At 32.9% G+C, this 23986-nt stretch overlaps 2 protein-coding genes across 2 annotated transcripts; both read left to right on the forward strand.

Moving 5' to 3' along the window:
- The first annotated feature begins 5203 nt into the window (after positions 1 to 5203).
- Positions 5204 to 11020, forward strand: LOC124837625 (RNA demethylase ALKBH10B-like). Its single transcript, XM_047313047.2, has 7 exons — positions 5204 to 6411; positions 7875 to 7972; positions 8140 to 8254; positions 9046 to 9168; positions 9294 to 9406; positions 9652 to 9806; positions 10082 to 11020. The coding sequence occupies exons 1-7, from the start codon at positions 5787 to 5789 to the stop codon at positions 10758 to 10760; spliced, it is 1908 nt and encodes a 635-aa protein (XP_047169003.1). The 5' UTR covers positions 5204 to 5786; the 3' UTR covers positions 10761 to 11020.
- Positions 11021 to 20308: 9288 nt separating this feature from the next.
- On the forward strand, positions 20309 to 21714 carry LOC148206001 (uncharacterized). Its single transcript, XM_088102915.1, has 2 exons — positions 20309 to 21052; positions 21661 to 21714. The coding sequence occupies exons 1-2, from the start codon at positions 20309 to 20311 to the stop codon at positions 21712 to 21714; spliced, it is 798 nt and encodes a 265-aa protein (XP_087959041.1).
- Positions 21715 to 23986: the final 2272 nt, after the last annotated feature.

Genomic DNA, 23986 nt, shown 5'->3' on the forward strand with positions numbered 1-23986 from the left:
TACAATGATTGTCGTTGTAAAAGGAAACCTCTATGTTCAAATTCGAGACACCTTTTAAACTGTCTCAGATGTTTATATGTTCTTGAGCTTAAGATTAATCTCTTAAGCTTAGGGAAACTCCAAGAGAAAGGATTAGTTATCCTAATTCAAAATAATACATGTAAATTTTTTCACCCCGTGCGAGGTATGATTCTTCACATCAACATGAAGGGTAATAGAATTTTCCATTTGTCGGCTTTAATGCCTCGTCAACACTTCAGGTGTCTCCAAGTGGAGGAAGCATAAGAAAAGGAAATGCATTTGTGGCATAATAGATTTTGGCATCTTCATTTACATGGATTATGCACTCTTGCAATGAAGCAAATGGTGATCAAGTTACAACCAATAAAACCTTCTCAGACAATTTGCTTTGCATGCCTCATTAGCAAACATCATAGAGATCCTATACCAAAGAAAAGTTCATGGAGAGCTTCGACAAAGCTTCAGTTGATTCATGCCGACATCTACGGTCCTATTTCACCAACCTCACATAGAAATGAACGGTACATTTTAAGTTTTGTTGATGATTTCTCTCGTAAAGCTTGGATTTATTTTTTACATGAAAAGTCTAAGACCTTCGCTACTTTCAAAAGTTTCAAAGCTTGTGTTGAGAAAGAAGTATGAGTCTATATCACCTGCCTTAGAATAGACGAGGTGGTGAATTCACGTCGAAAGAATTTGTAGAATTTTGTACTTAACAAGGCATCAAAAGGAAATTGACGGTAACCCATACCCCTTAACAGAACAGAGTTGCAAAACACAAAAATTGATTATTTTCAAATGTTTGGGGCCATCGCTCACGTTCATGTTCCAGATCAAATACGGAGCAAACTTGATAACAAAAGGCAACAGTGCATCCTATTGGGAGTAGTGATGAATATAAATCCTACAAATTGTTTGATCCCGTTACCAAAAAAAGTAATTGTAAGTAGGGATTTGGTGTTCGAAGAGGAAAGCACAACTCTTAATTGGGAAAATGAAGCAGTCACCGACAATGAAAATATAGAGTCTACATCAAATGAAATCCAGTGATGTTGATAATCTGGAAATGTCGGAACCCTGTAACGTCCTAATTTCGAGAGTCACTTAAGCACATCAAAGTTTAAGAATTTGCAAAGATAAAGTTTGCAAATTTTAAAAGGAACTTAATTTATTATAAATTTAAAACATATTTGTCCATATCTCAAATTAAATAAGTAAAACATCAATTAGACCTTATAAATTATTCCCATAAACTTCTAAAATATCCTTATATAATTCCTATCGCAGATCCCATATCTCGTCAATTAGTGGCTCCATAATCATCTACATTCCTATTTGCTCCCGTAAAACACACGTGTCATACAATCATTGCAAGAAACACACATACAACAACAAATAAGTATGGATGAGCTATTTTGAATAATCACAATTATAATGTAATCTCAACACACACGTCATATGATCATCATAGGAAACACACACACAACAACAAACAAGTATGGATGAGCTATTTTGGATAATCACAATTATAATGTAATCTCAAAGTATAGTAATTAAAGCATCACAACATTAGCATTCACCTAAAACTTACCTTTGGTGGTCACATATCGCATAGACTAAGATTGCTTAGGTCTCATACCCCTAACCTTTTGTCACACAAACTTATCATTATCACACAAACTAAGGGTTCTTCTTTCATTCACATAGATATAAGAAGACCTAACCAATCAAGGATATAGAAACTAACAATCTAGATCACTACCTTTTGAACACATCACAACAATATCATTTATCACTAAAGGAAATAACATATACTATCAACAAGCATAATCTGAATTATAACAGATTTCATGCACACAGCCTCAATACTTCACACAATTTGTATCACCACAATTATCATTAAACTTGTGTTTTTACACTTAAAACCACTTAACCTAACATTCATGAAGCTATAAACTTCATTCGACAACCACAACTAATCAAATCAATAAGCATATCATCAACAACAGAATAACTTCAAAGAAATAAGATTCACAACCTAATGACTTTCCCATCAACTTCTATTGTACAATAACCAAGTCCTTAATACTATTATAACATACAACATTCATACATTGTTTACCTTTAAATATGCATAACAATGGCAAAGCTGGTTCACAAGCAAAATTCCAGAATTTCAGTCAATACTCTTCCTATGTTAGATTCATATTACATCCTTGAATTAACACTCATAATAGCCTACTTTCCACTTTTCCCTAGTTCTAAAATTTAAAATTAAACTCAAGCAATATCACCTTACATTACACATATCAAGTTCCTAAGTTCAATGTCCTAGACCAATAGTTAAATAATTCCAGCAAACTAAAAAGGAAATCCCCTAAGTAACATGATATTACAGTTAGTAATTTGTATTATAAAATTTACACTCAATCATTTCCTATAATTTGATTATAGCTACACTAAAAACTTACGTTAACTTCTCTTCTTTTAAAGAAAAATTCTTATGTGAATACCCATTCCCTCTAATAACATTTTAGTACCTTTAATATACAATTTTATGCTTTAGCTTTATCACAATCAAGATTTTTTTAACATGAAGTCAGGATTTTTTCATTGTTTGTTTGGTTAATAAAACTAATTTTATCATAATCTCATTTTATCATAATAAAAAACTAAAAAAAAAATTGTACACATTTCCGACGGTTTTAGAACCCCGGTTAGGTAAACCCCTACAAATAGGGACGGTTTGGCAAAATTGCCGGTTTTGGAAACCTCCGTTAGTATCGGCAGTTTTACCAAACCCCGGTTAGTTCTGGTTGTTTTACCAAACTCTGATTAGTTCTAGTGGTTTCAACACAACCCCTACAAATAGCAATGGTTTTTGAAAAACATCGCTAATACTGCGGTTTTCTCAGAACCCCTAGAAATTACAACTGCTTTTTAAAAAACTGTCGGTAATTACTTAGCAATCCAGTTTTTCCTTACGATTTTTCTAACCGTAAATAATGTACTTCCGGAAGGTAAAACCGCCTGAAACGAAAAAAATAATCCCGAAAAAATTGTAAATTTTTGTAGTGTATATAAGTTATCATGTATTTAGCCGAATAAATGAAAAAATATAAATTAAAACAAAGAAAATAGAACTCATTGAATACAACTTGTGATATTTTAGTTGACTAAATAATGTTTTTAGTCAACTAACACAACTAAAATGGTCCATTTAAGTGAAATTAGCTTATTAAAAAGGATTTTTAGTTCACTAAAATTTTGTCCAACACTTATGACAAAGAAAAATGAAACCAAATAAAGTGCTTAATTGTATTTATTATCATTAATATTTTATACCATAGGGTTGTATATTCTTGTTCTAGGATTATATCATCTCGACCTTAACGTTCAAAATATAATGCGATCACTTTATAGTCCTTTGAAATAAACTCTTTTTAATACCCTTCACTAGTGAAACTAGATTTCTTGTAAGAAGCGTTTCATCGTATACCATTTCTACTACAAATTATCCTTGTAATATCATATATTTATTTTTTATTTGCAGCGATGAGTGACAACTTAACAATAATTCATAATTGTGTCATGAGTTAAATATCAGTGAATATTTAGTGTTCTTAATCTTAAAAGAAAATTAAAAGATCTTCTAAGAAATAATAATATTATGTATTTGAGCCTGTCATATGTAGAAAATAACATTTGTTCATAATTTAATATTGATTATAATGAAATCTTTTAAGAGTTTCTTGAAGAAGAAGATATAATCCAAAAGATAAGGTGTATAATCAGTATAAAAAGAGTCTCTTTTATCCTTCCATTATATTTGTAAATAGTCTATTTTGTTAAATGTTTGCTCTTAAGTTTTGCAATTACTATTTTTTATTAACAATCTTTAAAAATCAATAGTCTATTAAAGTATCTTCTCATTGATAGATCTTTTCCAATACATTTACGAAAAAAAAACCTCTACTCAATTTCCCCCCTAAAATTAACTTATATGTTTTTTTTTTCTTTAAAAATTGTCGTGAAAAACCCATCCAAGACCCTTCTTCAATCACCATGAAGTATCCATAACCAAATTGAGTTTTCATTTCCTTGGAAAATTTTCATGCATGAAAAAACAATTTGCTTCCCTAATAGTTTGATGATTACAACATCCTACCATGGAGTGCAAAGACCTTCAAATACTAAATTACAGAAGTGCACCATGGTGGGCTTTAGGGCTTTTCCTCTGCATACTCAATGGTTGCCCATTTCTATTTGAAAATATCTACCAACTACTATGAAACCATATGTGAGTAAATTCAAATAAGTATCAACACTTTTAACTTACCATATGTGAGTATTAAAATTAAGGAAAGAATCTAACCATTGCAAGAAGAATTCAAGTTAAGGAAGACTAGCATAAATATAACTTATAAGAGTAGGAAAAAAATACCCTCCTTTGGCAAAAATGGAAAATTTATCTATTTAACACATTTTAGAACTTAACCATTTTGTTTGATTATATAAGAGACATGCTTAAACAAGGAAGGAGAGTGTTTGGTGTAATAGAAATCAAGTCAAAGTTACTCATAAATTGCATCTTTACATTTAATGACATAAATACTAGAATATGAAACTAAATATAAAAAAAAAATTCTAGCTAACAACAAATACTCTAAAAAATCCTTTTAAACTACTGCTTTATCAAATTAAATGATTTTTAAAAAATCTATTTATTAAATTAATCATCATAACATTTCAATTTCACTTATTATTAGTTTATTGCTATAATTTAAATCTAAATGTTCAGATTATTAAATTTAAAAAAGAAAGGAGCATAAATTAAATTTCAACTTAGTAGTTTATTTACAAAATATAATGATTTTTATTTAATTAAATTGTAATTTATTATATTTTAAAAAATTAAAATATATTGTAAATTTATATATAAAAATTAATTTTTACTTATTAAGAATTATTTTAATCCCAAGGTCAGAATTTGGTCCTATTTTACAAACATGTGTGTTAAGTGATTAAATTTCGAAGAGTTTTTGTAATTGTAGAAATGATTTTTCTTTTCTAAAAAATGGAATTTCAAATAAACAAATTTAAAAAGTAATTGTTTATTTTAAGACTTAATCCCAAACCGCCATGGCTATATATAGAAAGGGCAATGACCAAAATCCCCAGTTCCTTCCAGAATATTCTCTGTAAAATCCAAATTCAGCACCCACCAGTCCTCAGATGCACAGCAACAAATAGAGAGAGTGTGTTGTATTGTGTCGCGACTTATGAATTTGAGCCACCATTTAAGACTATAACACATGCGTGATCAATAAGCCATTCCTTGTGTGCCACATTCTTCATTAACCCTAGATCTTCCTCTTCAAGCTCCTCCCTTTGCGTCACCCCAACTCAACCACCTTCTCACTTTCAATCTAACATTCACCCTTTTCAAACCCAGATCTATTCAATTCAACAATTTTTACCTTAACGCTCTTGTAGATTTCAACGCCAAACCCATTTCATATTATCCGTTCTTTTCACTCTTTCTTGGCCTTGATCATTTCTTGGTGATCTTGTTTCTTAACAAGTTTGCTGTTTTTTTTTGCTTTTTTGCTTTAATTGTTCTGAATTCCGCGTTTCATTTAGTGGGGTCCTCTTGAATTGCGCTGCTTTTTTATCTTATAAACTCGTTGTTTCCTTATCTAGATCTAATTCTGTTGGGGTATGCTTTATATGCGGTTGTAGTATATTCTTTGTAGTGAGTTCTCATGGCAATGCCATCGGGAAATGTGGTAATACCGGACAAAATGCAGTTTCCAAATGGTGGAGGTGGTGCCGGTGCCGGTGTTGGCGGTGAGATCCAACAGCACCATTACCGCCAGCAATGGTTTGTTGATGAGAGGGATGGGCTTATTGGCTGGCTGCGAAGCGAATTTGCTGCTGCCAATGCCATCATAGACTCCCTATGTCAGCATTTACGTGTGGTTGGGGACACTGGGGAGTATGATATGGTCATTGGGGCCATTCAGCAGAGGCGATGTAATTGGAACCAGGTCCTGCTTATGCAGCAATACTTTTCTGTGGCTGATGTTACGTATGCACTGCAGCAAGTGGCGTGGAGGAGGCAACAGAGGCCTCTGGATCCAGTTAAAGTGGGTGCAAAAGAAGTTAGAAAACCTGGTCCGGGATACCGGTATGGCCATAGGTTTGATCCTGCAAAGGAAGGTTATAATTCTAGTGTAGAGTCCTATAGTCACGATGGAAATGCCACGTTTCCCAGAGGCAATGAGAAAGGGACTCCAACTGTTGTGAAGACTGAAGAACATAAATCTGGTAGCAAGGTTGAGAAAGTGGGGGATAAGGGTTTTTTAGCGTCTGCTGAAGAGAAGAAAGGTAAGAATGGCTCAATCAATCTGTTTGTTACGCATTAATTTGTTTACGCTACGACATAGTGAATCCAGAACTCTGAGTGATTGTCTTTATTACAAGCCTTTTGTGCTCAGTGTAATCGAAGTAGTAGTGGGCATTGTTGAGTTGTAACCATTCTTTGTTGATAATCTTGAAACAATATGTTATAAAGGCTTAATGATTGAGTTTCTTGGGGCATTCATGAAAACTAATTGAATCAGCCTTGTGGTACTGGTACAATTTAGTAGTAAGCAGTTTTATTCAACTTCACTTCTTTTGCCAGGCCTTCCAAATATAACCGTATGGTTATATTGAAGTAGTGCCAACAGTGTTTTATTCGGCTTGAGAGAACCAATTTTGTAGAAAATTCAGTGAAGATAATCAGATCATTTTATGCATGTGGTTGCATATAAGAATACAGTTCTGGTATGGGGAACGTAATGAACCTCTTTTTTTAATTAAACTTTGTGGAGACTCCTTTTCTGTTATTAAATTGGAATACATGCAAAAGGCAAATCATAGAAGACTCTAATTTTTTTCTGACTGAAATTTCAAAAGGGTTGTTCATTAAAATCAAGGTTAGTGTTTTGGTTTCTTATGATCTGGTGCCTTCTGCCATCCTATTAATGGAAAATAGAGGATAAGTTCACTGATCGTTTAAGCATGAGAAATGCCTGCAGTTTATTTACCTCTTTGCTCTCTAGATTGTATGAGAAAATGCTATTATGAAACATCAAACTGATGGCAGCTAAACAGGGTGTTCTGAAGGATATTTGTCCAATTTAGAATCTGAAGCTGCTGTTGTAAATGATGAATGTATATCTAATTCTGAAGGTTTTCTTCCTCCTCACATTGATGATAGTGAAGATATATGATATGTCATGTTTAACTTAAAAGAGTTGAGGGCAGCAGAATGACTCTAGTTGTATTGCATTCATGATTCATGAAGTTATTTTTGGACTGTACAAACCTCGTCTTCTCTGACATAAATGTGATGTGCTTAAATTTGGGTATAAAACAACATAAGTGTAGGTACTCACCTCCTTGTTTGATTTACACTGTATGCTGAGAATTGATTCTCATGCACTTATAAGATCGGAGTCAGCTTACAATCCATGTGTTTCCATGCAGATTTTTTGTTTAATATGTGTTTATCATTAATCCTCATCCTTATATTATAAAATCCGTCTTTACTGATGAATGTGAAGACATTTATGTTATTCTATTGACTTATAGCATATGACCTTACCCTTCTTTGGTACTTTTTTTAACATTTTCAAATTATTAATTAATTTAAATTTTATATTAGGATTTCATCTTTCTAAAATCTTATCTACCTATTTGAAATTAGTACCTTCTTAATTTTGGCCCTTTTTCCTAAATGTCTTTGTTTTTCTTGCATACTTATTAGTTATAAGATATTTAACTCTTGTGAGATGTGTTTCTAGGGAATGAATCTGATTCTGTTGAAAGTCAACATCAAAGCCAAAGTTTTTCTACCATAGCAAAGACCTTCAGTGGCAATGAAATGATTGACGGCAAGATGGTAGGGTCCTTTAAAATATTTCTGTACTTTTTATTGTCATTATTTCATGATGTGTGTATGCCTTCTCATAAGTTTTTTATTATTTTCCTTCATAAGATTTTTATTATTTTCCTTCTATCTTTTATATTCTATATTTAAGATGTCCCATTTTTTTTCTTCACTTTTAGGTGAATGTGGCTGATGGACTGAAGTTGTATGAAGATTTATTTGATAGCACTGAAGTTTCAAACCTCGTTTCATTGGTCAATGATCTAAGGATTTCTGGGAAAAAGGGACAGTTAGGTAAATGTACTTGATTGTCACTATTTCCCGTTTTAGTAGGACTTTATTGATAGCAAATAGGTGTTGCAATTTGCCAGCAGGTCCTTGTCCATGTTCTTGAAGTTGTAAGTTTCTGTGAAAAAAATGTGGTTGACTTGTATATATTTTGTCTTTGGTTCATCTCAGTAGTCATAGGCGAAGAGTTAGCTTGCACCATTCTTGGTTAATAAGAATTGTAGATTTTGTATACGAGTCATGGGTTGTGACATTAAGTTTGTCTATTTCACTCAATGTGGAGCTTCTTGCATTAGCAGATGTCATCACAGTTTCACTCTGTGGATAGGAGTTAAGAGGACAGAGATAACATACTTACTTTGGACTCTTAATATTTTGTACAAGCCCTACTGCAGAACAGTTTGCATTTTCTGAGTACTGTGATATTCTTCTATTTCTTGACTATTACTATCATTAATGTTAATATATCATAATGATAAAAAATATTGAACTATTAAAGAGCAAATAGAATGCCTTAGCATACCCAGGAATTTAATAGTAAGGTATGCAACGGTCAAATGAGGAGATAAGGAGCAAAAAAGAATACAAATGAGGAGATAAGGTTCTGATATTCATATTGGTTGATGCTCAATTTGAAAAACTGGGCACTTGTAATACATAGACGTTGATGTTCAGTATGATTCTTAAATTTTCTGTTTATATCCTCCTGCTGGGAAATGATCTCACCATAGATCTTGCAAACTTGTTTTATTTTTAAAAATATGTTTTTTAGTTGCTGGATATTTTTTTATAAGCAGGAAATCAGGCATATGTAGTTTCAAGAAGGCCCATGAAAGGGCATGGAAGGGAAATGATTCAGTTGGGTGTTCCAATTGCTGATGCCCCAGCAGAAGGGGAAAACATGACAGGAGCCTCCAAAGGCATGTTATATTGTGTGATTTTCTTTCGATGTCAATCTACTATAGTTTACAAAAGCTTCTTACATGCAGTCTTTTGGCATCGTTGTATTAATTTTTTCTTATTTTTTGCTAATTGAATCTGGCAGATATGAATGTGGAACCGATACCTTCCTTGTTTGAAGATATTATTGAGCGTTTGGTTTCATCACAAGTAATGACTGTGAAGCCTGATTGTTGCATTGTGGATTTCTATAATGAGGTTGATTTTTATAGCATTCTATTTTTTATGTGAAAAGCTAGCAACACTGGTGGGCACATTAGTTTGAAAACTCTATTATTGGGTGAAATTCATGTTGGTAGGTCCCATATGAATTTTATTCAGTAACAAATGGTGTGCTGAAAAGAGTGGAAAATAATATTTTGCTGGCATTCTAGTTTTCTATTTATTGGGGTATTATTGCTATCAGATTTGCTAATCCAATATGGTTACACAATTCTCCATAGGGTGATCACTCACAGCCCCACAGTTGGCCATCATGGTTTGGAAGGCCCGTGTATATTCTTTTTCTAACAGAATGTGAAATGACTTTTGGAAGATTAATTGCCTCAGAACATCCTGGGGATTATAGGGGCAGTCTCAAGCTTTCTCTTGTCCCAGGGTAATGCTTCCAAACGTTGTCTTTTACTATGACATGATATAATATTGTTTGGAAAGAGTATGATCTTAGCCAAATTGAAATTTATAAGAATTGTAATTTGTTTCTAGTTACTGGCCATACATGTGTAATATAATCTGAAATTTGAAATGTTAATGTTTTAACGAGGGGAGAGCTAAATGTTTTAATGTTGTACAATTGTAATATAATCTGAAATTTGAGCACCCCTTATGCTGATTCTACTCTTGAGATCTGATATATGATTTTTGACTCTGTAGGTCCCTTCTGGCCATGCAAGGGAAATCCTGTGATTTTGCCAAGCATGCTCTTCCTTCCATACGCAAGCAACGCATACTTGTTACCTTCACAAAGTTCCAACCAAAAAAGTCAGTACCAAGTGACGCCCAGCGTGTTTTCTCACCAGCAGCATCTTCTCAATGGGGTCCGCCACCAAGCCGATCTCCCACTCATGTTCGTCATCCTGTAGGCTCCAAGCATTATGCTGCACTTCCAACTTCTGGAGTACTGCCAGCTCCTCCCATTCGACCACAAATTCCAGCTCAAGTTGGCATGCAACCATTGTTTGTTACTGCTCCAGTTGTACCTCCCATGCCGTTTCCTGCACCTGTGCCAATCCCACCTGGTTCTGTTGGATGGACAACGGCACCTCCTCCAAGAGTCCTTGCTCCTGGCACAGGAGTCTTTCTACCTCCACCGGGGTCGGGCAACTCATCACAACAGTTATCAGCTGGTACTTTGGCTGAAGTGAATCCAAGCATGGAAACTCCAACCATGCAGGAGAAGGAAAATGGGAAAAGTAATCATAATAGTACAAGTACTTCACCAAAAGGAAAGGTGCAAAAGCAAGAAAGCAATGGCCATACTGATGGAACTCAAGATGAACCAGCCCAAGAGTCATGGCAGGATAACAACGACAAAGCTGTGCCGAGCCATTGAGGTGTAATGTACATAGAGAGAGAGGAAAAGCTTATGAGACGAGATGGTAGGGTGTGAACTTAACTTGAGTATGAGAGAAATGTAAAGGGCGGCAACACGAGGTGTCATCATACTACTGGAGAGAACAAGGGAAGGAGGTAGAACTTTTGGTTCTATACTGATTCTTTCTTTGCTCCAGTCCTTTTTGGTTGTCTTGAAATATCAACTCTTACACGAAGGGAAACGCATTTTTAATACTAATTTTGGTCTTTCCTATCTTATTTTTAGCTTTTATCTCGTAGTAGTAGTAGTAGTAGTGTGTGTGTGTGTTCAAAGCATGCAAAATGGCCTGTTGAGTCGGAAATAGTAGTTGGCAACATATTCTTTTGAAAGTGGGTAAGTAAAATTAGTAATAGGTTCAGTCCCATTTGAAACTTGTCAGTTGAGTGATTAACTGTACTGGTACAGCACCATTTTAGAAACCTAGACTAAGAGTTGCCTGCAGCTCCATAAATCCGAAATTCATTTTTGAAAGTAAAATTTTTTTTCTTCGTAAAATAGATTTTTGGATTATACATTCTGAAAGTTGAAAATAACTTTTTGTGTAATTTAGAAGTCAAACAAATTTAAAATTGTGTAATTTGAAACTTAGTTTTTTACTCAATTCTTTAACTTTTAGAAGGTATATTTTAGTTTTGGATTTTTACTCCGGAAGTTATTTTCTATTTTTGGATTACACAATTAAAAAAACAAAAACAAAAACTTCTTTATATAGAGGTGCAGTGAAATATTTATATGGAGGTGCAGAAAGAAGCCTTTGCTCCTTATGAAGTCCCAAACAAGCCAGTCAACATTATTCAGGTACTTGTTCTACTAGTCTTCTACAAAAGCACAAAAGGTTATAAGCTAGCTTTTGAGTTCGTTACTACTTTTGTCCCCTGTAATATATGAATTTACGAAATTAATAAATTATTTATATTAGTACGTTTCTAAAGCAAGATGTCATATTTTATAAGCACTAAACTAGTTTTTAGTACTATAAAATTTACGTAACAGTAATTTACTTTTAAATTTTATGGGTTCATGATTTTTAGATTTTTTTATCATTCAGTCAACTAACTAATATTTGGTAACATGATTTCTTTTACTAAGTGATAACATTTTTTACATAATAAAAAATATTGACTTGTAAAAGAAAGTTCAAAGTTTTTAGCATTTACTAAAAAAAATTATAAATACTTTAAAATATATCTTTATCAATAAATTAAAATTCATCTAAAATATTATATTTATATGTTTATTAATGTAAATTTTATATTTATTAATTACTTTAATGGACCATTTTACCAAACGTTTACGGTATATTAAGTTAATTTAATAACTTTCTATTGAATTGAGGTGTAGTTATTAGTTTTGAAATTCTCAAATCTCGTTGACAGGGAGAGTCAAACTTATTCTTTATATATTTGTTTTTTTATGATGAACAAGAAAATGCTTTTATAGTTTCTTGCACAATAAATAACATAAAAATTGTTTTATCTATAATTTGTTTGTGTTTGATATGAGAATTCATTTGTATTAAATGAATCATATATTAAATAGATTAACAATCTCGTTTATGGATGAAATAATCGATTTAACATAGTATAAAATATGTTAGATTTCACCAATTCACTTTGTATGCTTAATCGGGACAAATTGCTCTATAGTAATCGATTACATAAATTGTCTAATTGATTAAAATAGAAAGAAATGTCATTATCTATTTCATAAGTGGGTTAATATGTTTAGAATGGAAATTAGATTGAAAATTTGCTTAAGTGTAGGATTAATCGATTACATAAGTTGTCTAATTGATTAAATGAGTTTACTTTGTTTAAATCCATTTCATTTAATAGCCCGATCTGTTATAACTGTCAATTGAATTTATAAATGGCTTATGTGATTAAATAATAGATTACATGCCTAGGATAATCTGTTAAAACTGTTAAAACAGAAACAAAAGCTTAACAAATTATATAAAAATCTTAATCGATTATAATACACCATGTTTCAGAAAATCCTATATATTTATATGTGTCTTGAGTTCTGTTTCAAAATGTTCAATTGCTATCATTTTCAACTATTAACGTCTACATTGAGTTTTGAATACAAGAGTGTTCAAGAAGTGATCTTGGAGAATCATGGCTACATTGGTTGCTTATACATCAAGATTCTTTCAAGAAAAGTGGGCTAAAGTTGTTCTGATTTGATCTACACTAAAGGAGTATGACTTGGAGATCAGTTTCATCATAGACAATTGTTGTATTGTGTTCCTGTGCGGGTTTGCCAGGGGTTTAAGGGTTGTGAGTGCTCTTTTATTAAGAGATTGATGATTGTTCATCTCTTGAGTAGCTATATTGATTTTGAGTGTGGTGAGAAGTGTATTGAGAGGGATATCTCTATATTTTTGTAAACTCAATCAATTTATAGTAGAATCCCTTCAACTCAGGTTGTTGAAGGAGGATTTGATGTAGACTTGGTGATCGAGACCGTACCCGAATCAAATTAATGAGCAATTAAATGCAGTATATACTAGGAGAATGACCCCTAGGTGGTCTCTCAAGGACCAAATGTGGTTCAAGAATTAGATCAAACACCTGGTGGAGGGAGTTTTGAAGGTGGTTTTGTTAAAAGAAATGCACTGATTAACACACAAATTAAACACTGATTAAGGACAGTTTGGTCATTAGCTCAGTTACAACACTTCCGATCCTCGATTAACAATCAATTAATCACTGCTCTCACCCTATTCCAACACCAATCAACCAACTAAGCAAATATTAATTGGATTTTCTTAAAATCGAATTAAGCAAACGAATTGCATACATTTAATCAATCCTGCACCGAACAGATTAATTAACTAAGCGATAATTAATCCAAATTAAATCACTAAGCGTGTCTAATCTCCAGTGCAGAACAGATTCAATGAAATGCAAGGTTAGTGGAACAAATTTACATATAATACCCAAAAATCTCAAGGAAAATGCTTCAACATCGCTAATGACCAAACCAAACTGATTAAACTTCCATTAACACGAATTCAAATAGAAAAACGCAAATAAAACAGTACTGGAACGAAATGTTATCTAGAAACAAAAATTCAATGCCCAAAAATGCAACCCAATCTAGAAATGGAAGCACAAAACGAAATGGTACTGGAATTGGAAACCCAAAAACACAAACCGGAACCTAAAACTGTATGGGAATCAAACTCAAAACGAAATTGCAATGCAAGAATGAGAATGAAACTAAATGGGCAGAATCTAAATTGCAAGCATAAGAGAAGAAACATAATTGTAAAGTCGAAATTAAATTTTGGAATTGAAATTGCATGAAAGTGTAAATGAAAACCTAAAACCCCAAAATTGGGGGAGCTCTACCTTGCTGTCCAAAGTGTAAGAAAACGTGAAAATGAGAGAGTGGGGACGTTTTTCCTCCCTTTGGGTCCTAAAACCCTAGTCCAAAATTGGGCTTTTACTATTTTGACCCAAAATGACCCAATGGTCCAAATCTGTCCAAAAATACACTAAGAACGAATTTACAATTGAATTAAATCTAAAACGTCTATGTGAAGAGTGGTTGTTGACGTTCTTGCCCTCTAGAAGTCCCAAAATAATATTTCAAACAATTCCCTTTAATTAATAATGGACATAATTAGCCTCAGATAATTCAAATTAACTAAAATAAGAATTACTGGTGAAATCAAGCCCAAATATCAAAACTGAAGAAATATTGGACAATTAAGCACAATTCCTTAATCAAATGTAGTACAATAAGCTAAGTGAATAGTAGAAAGTATTGATTCATCACTTGGTATTGCTGAACCAGTATAGATTGTCTGTGTTGATCTTTCTCTCTACTCTTTCTCTTTTATTGTTGATTCATCACTTATTGTTTATTGATTTGAAGAAAGCCAAAGATTTCACAAAGTTTTGAAAAGAACAATTTTTAATGCTTAATCTAATTCACCCCTTTTGACTTGAGATATAAGGCATTTCTTTTCTTACAGATATAATCAGAATGATCCAAGATATATGAAGTTAGTGATGTTGTTAAAGATATCTCTATTATTAAGCAACTTCTTGGATATATTGATATGATAATCTTTTTAGAAAAATTTTAGGTAAGAAAATTTATTTAATGTAACTAAATTTCTAATATACTCTTTATTAATAGACCCAAGAAGCCTATTAACATAGAATATCACCATAGGAGTATGTACCTAATTCTTGCAATCTTTTACTATATTTCTCATGTAATATTCTTAAATATTTTTTTTATTGAATTTAACATCGGAGAATCCTGTATAAGTGAATCACTCTTCGGTTATTAGGAATTCATCACTAAAGTTATGAGATCATCCCTGCATAGCTTTACTTTCTTTACCTTGAAATACTTTCGTTCATTTCTGATAAGAATATTTGATGCTTACTATGGAACATATGTAAAACTATTATCTGACCACGTTGCATATGGTATTTACATGAAGTCAAACACATGCATCTACATCATCATACAACAATATATATCCTAATATAGTTGGCGCTATCAAAATCCAATGGAGGCCCTTCACTAGAGAAATAAGGAGAACCCCAACACATGACCTCTGATATGTTGGACATTTAATAAAAATATGAAGCTTTTGTTAAATTAACACTATGACGAGTTTCAAAGCTTTCAATAAAGGACTCCATACACTCAATAGGGATCATTGTGTCCAAAATTAAAGTTGCAAGGACAAGCTAAACATTCTGAGTGAGTCACAGAGTCTTGTTCAACCACAACAAAGCATGAATAAAAGATTGAACATCAAAGGTTCCCCCATGACACCTAATTAGGCTAACATCACAGGATGAAAAGAAAACAAAAGATTGCAACTCCCAAGCTTAGTTCTTCACTTAAGGTTTCCACCCCCTAAGATTTACCTCAAGGTTGGTTCACCTCCAAAGAGAGTCTACACCAAAAATAGTCACCAAAATTAAGAAGCTGAAGACTAAAGCAAGAAAAGGCTTGAAAAGAATGAAAGCTAAATTCAAAAGGAATTTGATAGGACAAAACCAAGAAAACCAATAAATACAATCCAAAAATTATAGGTTAGAAACAAAGGTTAAGCACATAAAAGAAACACTTAAGGAAAGATACTAAAATAGATTAACAAAACAAAAAACAACTAGAAATTGAATGACATGCTTATTGTTCTCTTTAGTTGATTGCTAATAGTGCATATAGTCACTCTTTTAGCTCAAACCTGAGACACAATGCTTGTTGAAAAATATATTTTACTACACCAAAAATAGTTTTCAAACTCAAGCAATTAATTCACACCAAAACACTTGGTAGTAGTGGTCAGGTGCACATATTTTTGCATGTATTTTTCTTGGCACTTTTGGCACTTCTTTTCTATTTTTATTTTAACTCTTTTGAAGCTCTTTTAACACTTTTTACAACACAAAACAATATTACTACTCCATAATACTCACATATATTTTGCATTTGAACAAGCAACTTAAAATGGAAAGAAACCTAATGGAAGCAAAAAGGTCAAATGTGAAAGTCAACAAAAGACAACAGAAACTTCACTCTATGAACTTGCTAATAAACTAATAGCAAGTACAAACTCAATAATGGAAAATAATAGCATCACAAGCACATATATGATGCAGTTTTAAAAACACACTTAAACTCATTTTTAAGAATTTTGTTTTTTAAATGCTTGACTAAGAAGTAATGAAATATAAAAGACTGGACAAGACTCTAGACAATATGGATTGATTTGAAAACAAAAATGACCCAAACATATGATATGATCGAATGGAAAATACAAAAAAAAGAGTAAAAAAAAGCTACACACATGTAAACATGTTACCCAACACATTTAGGAGAATTTAGAAGCCACAAAATAGCATCTAAAACTACCAAAATAGAACCTAGAAAAATTGATGACAACATTCTGACAACTTTGACCTTTGTTGACTCTTCTCCTCATAACTTCCTTCACCAAACTCCAAATGAGATAATTTTTTTTTTGTTGGAAACTAGACTCAAATGGCATTAATTTGACTATAGACATGTATTTTTTGAACCTCTGTTCTTGATCCAGTTTAACTTTTAAAATCGTGAACTTTTACTATAGAGTAAGGGAGGTTGATTTGGACCATTCCAAGATAGCTACAACAAGACAAGGTTAGGAAAACACAAGGAGGAAACAAAAATAATCTAAGCTTTAATTACCAAATGATGGTATAAACTCCTTCAAGCTATATGACTCAAGCAAGGTGGAGACTTTCAAATGGGTTGGTGGTTGCGGAAGCTTGATGATGGTGGAAATATTGTGCACATATAGTGGGTTTGATGTGGTGAGATGGTGACTCCTCCTCCAAGCTATATGAATTAAGCAAAGGGATAGGCTTTGGTGGTGTTTGATGTGCTCTCGAGAAAGGTTGGGTCAACTCAAGAGGAAGGGTTGTTAGAGGAAAGCTATAAAGGGTGATCTACCCTTGGTGGCCTAAGTTGAGTAGTATGACAAAATTTTAAAACATAATAATACTCAATTCAAAGGTGAATTTGCATAAGGGAGACATTTATAAGATTAGGTAACCCTAAAGGTGTCTTCAAATTGTAAAAGCAAAACCTTAATACTCTAACTTGGAGACCAAGGTAAAATCCTCTCCATTAGGAGGATAACACATGGTCCCTGCTAAGGAGAAATCTTTGTCATAGCGGTGCAACGGAATGGTTAACACATTCAACAAACCAAGAGGGGGTTAATTGGTTTCTTATCGCAAATCGTTCTTTTTATAATTTTCTCGTAAATATTAAAATTCCTTAAAATAATTTAAACAAATTTAAAGAGTAAGGAAGAGAGAAAATTGCACAACTAATTTTTATACTGGTTCGGATCACACAGATCCTACATCCAGTTGTTAATCTCAACCGAGAATTAATGCTTCACTAGCACAAACCAACAAAATGTTACAATCACAAAGAAAATAAAAAAGTTGAAGGTTAGAACACCTCTCTTGTTATCGCAAGAGATGAAACTCACTTCCCTTGAAACCCACAAGGGATTAACACCTCCTCTTAATGCTTCACGAAGGATGGGCCACCTCCTTTGAATCTTCACAAAGGATGATAGGCATTCAACTTAGCAACAACAACAACACTCAATCACACTCCCAGTGAAAGTTTACGCTCTATGCCAGCATGCCAAGTTCTCAAAGCCACAACACAAGGGTTACACAAACCCTAGAACATTTATCACCGCACATTGTAGATAAGAATTTATGAAATACACCCGTATGTTGTATTTCTAAATGAGAGTCCCAATCTAATTTATAGAGATCTCAATCAAGGATACCTGTAAAAATCCGTTGTCAACTACCTAACGTGTGATAATCAATTATCCAATTATGGTAATTGATTATGCATTTAATGAATGCACAACGATAAAAAACTTAGCTTAAAAATTCTCATAATTGCTCATGATAATCAATTACGACAAGTCAAAACGATTATCTTGAGTATAAAATAAGGTTTTCTTATTCAAAACGAATTTTAACGAACCTAAGGCAAACAATACATAGAATCAAAGATAAACCACATCCTATACATAAATCTATTAATTTACAAAAGCTTTAACACAAGACAAGTCTTCATGAAGATCTTCTTGCAACAAGAACACTCTAGACTTGACTTTGAGACATCATCAAGAAATTTTCTCTTCAGCTTTATGCTAACAATCTCCCCATTTTTGATGATGATCAAAACTCCTTTGGTTTAAAGCCTTCTGTAACCTGTACTAATCTGTAACTCATACATAACTGAGAGAAGAAAGATTAGTGGACAAGAGATAAATATAATTAAGTCTTTAAACATATTTCTCCCCCATTTTATCATTATTAAAAAGAGCTATATATGATTAAATAATTTCTCCCCTTTAATATAAAACTCCCACTTAATATAAGCCATAAAAAATAAGGCAAAATAAATAAATAATAGTTATCATAATTTTTATTAAAGGGAAACAAAAGGCATATTTCAAAACATAGGAAATACAATAAATTTAGAAATCATAACAAATAAATAAAAACAATATAAAGAAGTACTTTTCCTTATTGAGTAACTTAAACAAAATTAAAGTGCTCCTAAATTTGACACCTTATAGAGAAAGAGAAGTAGTAAAAAAATATTATCAAATTTTTCTTTTCATTTTAAAAACTCCTCCTTAATTTGACAAATCATACTTTACCAAGTTTTGGTGCACACCCAAAAATTCTTCCTCAATTTTGAAATAACCTGCAAAATAGAAAAATAATATTTTGGTATCAAAAAATACTTATTTTGGGTCCTTTAAAGTTAGAGACAAATTATTTTATAATAGGAATTCATGCATATATTCCCTTTTGAACACCATAATGTTTTATTCTACATTTATTTTATGTATGACCATTTTTCATGCAATAAAAATATGTAGCAACTTTTAGTTTTCTATATTTAGTTCCTTGCTCTACCCAAATTTTACGGGTTCTTTTATTTTTGTTACCAATAAGGAGTATTGGTAAATCTTGAAGAAATTTGTTTTGATGATGCTACAAGAAGTTTTAGTTGCAGAAGATATTAGAATTAGTTAAAAGCAATTTGTAGAAATTAAATGTAGTAGGAAATTCTTGTAAACCTTGTAAACTTGCATTTTTAACTACAATAATCGATTATGATTAAGCAATAATCGATTATCACAAGTCATGCTTGAATAATCGATTATCACTTCATATAATCGATTATCACATTTTTGAAAACCTATAACGGACTTGAATAATCGATTATCACTTACAATAATCGATTATTCATGGCAGTTGGGAGCTGACCTTTGGCACTCAGTGTACTTGGCTATATATTTTGTTTTGGAGAAATTAGAAAGTAACGTTTTTTGAACTGAGAAAGCTTAGAACACTGTGTGTCAGAGGAACGTTCTCAGAAAGCTTTTTGTTCATTGTTCCCTTGCTTGGTCTTGTGAAAGGAGAGGCTCGCGTATCGTGTGTCGATAGTCGGAGTAGACTCTCTTCAAGTTAGCAAGGTGCTCTGCCTGGTCTTGTGAAAGGAGAAGCTTGTGAATCGTTGGTCGATTGCTGAAGCGGTTCTCTTCAAGTTGGTAGAGTGGTTCTATTCATTTTATTCTTGTTAATTATCTTGTAATCTGTTAAACAATTTTTTAGTGAAAAAGGTTAATCACTATTTATAGTGATTAACGACTGGACGTAGAATCTTTTGATTCGAACCAGGATAAAAATTCTGTGTTCATCTTCTTATTCCCTACACTCATTTTATTTTACGTATATCAACTGTTTGATTAATTTTCTGAAAGAAAATTATTTTTACTAAAAGGACCAAATTAAGTTTAATTGTGATCGAATACGCTTTCCACTCTCTGAGTGTTAATTCCGCTGCGCTATACTCTTCGAAAAATACCCCCTCCGATACCATCAATTGGTATCAGAGCTTGCTTTGATAGTTTTTCAAAATTTGCGAAAATGGCTGGTCACAATCAAAACCATGTATATGCTGAGGGTGCTTCCATTAACAGACCTCCATTGTTTACTGGTGATAACTATGCTTTTTGGAAAGTTAGAATGGAGATTTTTATGGGGTCTGTTGATAGAGGTATTTGGGAAGCTGTACAAAATGGCCCTTATATTCCTATGAATACTGTTGATGGTGTAGAGACTGAAAAACCTTATTTAAATTGGACTGCTGAGGAAAATAGACGAGCACAATTTGATATTAAGGCTCGGAATATAATTTTATCTGCACTAACCATTGATGATTTTTTCAAAGTATCTGTTTATAAAAGTGCTCAGGAAATGTGGAAATTTTTAAGAGTCACTCATGATGAAGTATTGAATGTGGCTAAGTTGACTTGTTCAAACTCATTGTCTACATCAAACTCCTCAAGCTCAAGCGATTCTAATGAGCAAGAAAATCTATGCTTGATGGCCAACGATAAATCATCTGAAAGCAAAATCTTGAAGGAAAAGAAGGACTATCAAGGTTCCTCTTCAAGCTTCAAATGTTATGGATGTGGTGAAAGAGGCCATGTGAAAGCTTATTGTTCAAGCAACAAAAGAAGTAAAGAAAGAAAAGAAAAGAAAATTCACAAGAAGAAGAAGGTTCGCATTGCTTGGAAGGATAATGCATCAACCTCCTCTAGTTCAAGTGATTCTGTTGAAGAAGTAAACTTGTGTTTGACAGCTAATTTTGATGATGCTGGAAGCCAAGTAAGTAATTCTAGCTATGAATCTAGTGAATTTGATGTACAAAAGGCTTTTCTTGAATTGCTTGATGAATCTGAGAAATTGAATGCTGCTCATAAAATTTTGAAAAAAGAATTTAAACAATTGCAAATTAAATATGAGAAAGCATTAGATGAGGAAGTAAGTTTGAGAAATAAAATTTGCAAGTTGGAAATGAAAGAGTCTTCAAATGTTGAACATCCTGTTGAATGTCTTTCATGTAAGAGTCATATGCTTAATATTGATATTCTTGAAAATCTGCTTGAAGTTGCAACTGGAAACAATAATGTTGAAATGCCTATAACTGTTAGAAAGGTTTATAAAAACAAAAGTGTTTTTAAAAGTAAGAACAAAATTAAAAGAACCCGTAGGGTATGGGTTGAAAAAGGAACTGTGTCTTATAGAAACCCAAATGTTGTCACATGCTTTTATTGTATGAAAAAGGGGCACACTTCTAACAAATGTAGAATTAAACATTTTGATGTTCCAAATGGAAAATATGCTTGGATTCCTGTTATAAAGTAAATTGTCTCTAACCTCAAAGGACCCAAATGAGATTATGGGGACCAAAACTCTATTGTTTTGTTTTGCAGGTTAAGTTCTCAAAAGGAGAGGAGAGATCCATGGTATTATGCTTTCGGAAATAATGATCTAAGAGCAGGAAGTGAATCCATCAAATGGCATTCAAAGCCTTGGTTCGAACTCCATGTGATTGAGCTAAGTGTTGTTTGAACTGTGTTATTGCACTTTGTTCTGGTTATCTTTCTAATTTTCCATTATTTGATTACTGTTATATTCATTTAAATGAGTTGGTTGATAGATTTTCATTGGCATTTTTAGATAATTAAGTTATTTGATGATTGAATTGGCATTTCCGTTTCAAAGATGTTTTCTGTGGAGATCTATTTATATGCATGCCATATGAGCTATGATTTGCTCCGCATAAAGCTTGATTTCAAATTGTGAAAATCACTGTAGAATAGTCTTTAAAAGCAGTTGTCGGAACTGCATTTCCTTGTTTGTGTCAATTTTCCAGTTTTAAATTCTGGTTTGCCAATATTTCATGGATAAAATCCATTGAACCAAGTTAAACAATGTTATTGAATTAAATCTGATTACTGCATATTGTTGTTTTAATTTTTATATATGTTATTTTATATGCAGAGTTGAATTCATTGGGTTGAACAGATTGGGATATGAGAGTGCATGAATCATAGTTGTTGTTTTGAAAGTTGTAAATTGTGTTGTCAAAGTTAATTTTTTTTTAACTGATTGTGCTAGCTGAAATGCTTTCATGTCAAACCTGTAGCAGCTGTGATCATTTCCATTTAAGCTACTGTTGTATTCATTTTAGTTTATAAATTGGTTGCTTAATCATTGATATCTTAATTGTTTGAAAAGTGGTTGTTGATTTTGTGGGTTAATTGAGTATGCTAAAAACTAAATTTGAATTGCATATTTAAGGGGGTATATTTACTTTATGAACTTAGAAGAGAGTTAGGAGTGTTAGACATATCTTAGAATCAAAATCTATGCAAATTTTTGCATTTTTCGTAAACTTAACGCTTCATAATCGATTATCACTAAGTTATAATCGATTATTCATGCATCTAATTCAATTCTGGAAAATCTTGAGCAGATAATCGATTATCATTATGCATAATCGATTATCATGCAATTCTGGGCAGTAATTATTGAACTGATAATCGATTATCACGAGCCATAATCGATTATCACGCTGACAGTTTCAAAAATAGAGCCGTTGGAGCATCCCATAACGGCTATAAACGACCATAAATGGCTAGTTTGTCCATTTTTCTTATAAAAAGCCCCCCATAATCGATTATTAGACACTCCTTTGCACCCAAATACTGCTGAAATCAAATCTAGAGCTCCAATCTTCTTCATTTCCCTTCACCTTCTCAAAATCTCATTTTCCCATTCTTCCTCCATGGCTGACTCAAGAAGGCACCGTCGCAGAACAGCTAGAGCCTCCTCTTCTTCTCAACCACGTCTTGCAAACATAGATGGATGGATTTCAGATCAAGGGAAACACGCAGACTTTGTTAATTCTTGGCAAGAAAGGAAGATCGTGGCGGTAAAGTTTATTCGTCTTGACTTTTTCCGCTTCTATGGCTTTCAATTTCCAAACACTTTTGCTGAGCAGGGGTTAACGCATCTGTTAGAACAAAAAGGCTGCATTTATCCTGATCTGATAAGAGTCTTCTACTTCAACTTGCGCTATCGAGATGGGATAATATCTACTAAGGTTAAGGGAGTACGCATCATTTTAGATGATGACATATGGACCAATGTTGCTCAACTTCCCATCTGGGATGATGTTGTCAAAGTCCACTTAGGACTTGAAGATTTCAACAGGATGATGACTTTTCAATCCTTCCTACGTCATCCTGAACGACAAACAAATAGAAGGCAATTACTGGTTGGAGGTTTTAAAGTTGAAGAAAGGATGATCCACTACTTGATTGTCTGGATTTTATGTCCTAGAGCAACCAACCATGCTCAATGCTCTGAGCAGGATTTACTTCTGTTGTATGGGATTCTAAATCACATACACATCGACTGGCCTGCTCTCATTGCTGACACAATGGTAAAAGCCAAGAAATCCCATTCATATCAACTTCCCTATGCCCTTCTTGTTTCTAGGATTTTAGAATTCAAAGGTGTACCTGTTGAAGGAGAACTCGTTCAAAATATTGAAGCTGTGGGATCAGAAATTGGAGATACTACCTTTCGTCAAATGGGATTCATTACTAGAGGCAGAGTCCTTATTCACAAAGATGATGATCATCCTGATGTAGATGAAGATGATGACATGGACACTCATATGGCTGACCCAGTAAGTGCTGCTGCTCCGTCTGATGCTGGACCATCCAACATACCCTCCTCTTCCTCAAC

This window comes from Vigna umbellata, chromosome 1 (genome assembly GCF_029865625.1).
Source record: "Vigna umbellata cultivar VRB3 chromosome 1, Vumbellata_1.0, whole genome shotgun sequence".
NCBI classification, from domain to species: domain Eukaryota; kingdom Viridiplantae; phylum Streptophyta; class Magnoliopsida; order Fabales; family Fabaceae; genus Vigna; species Vigna umbellata.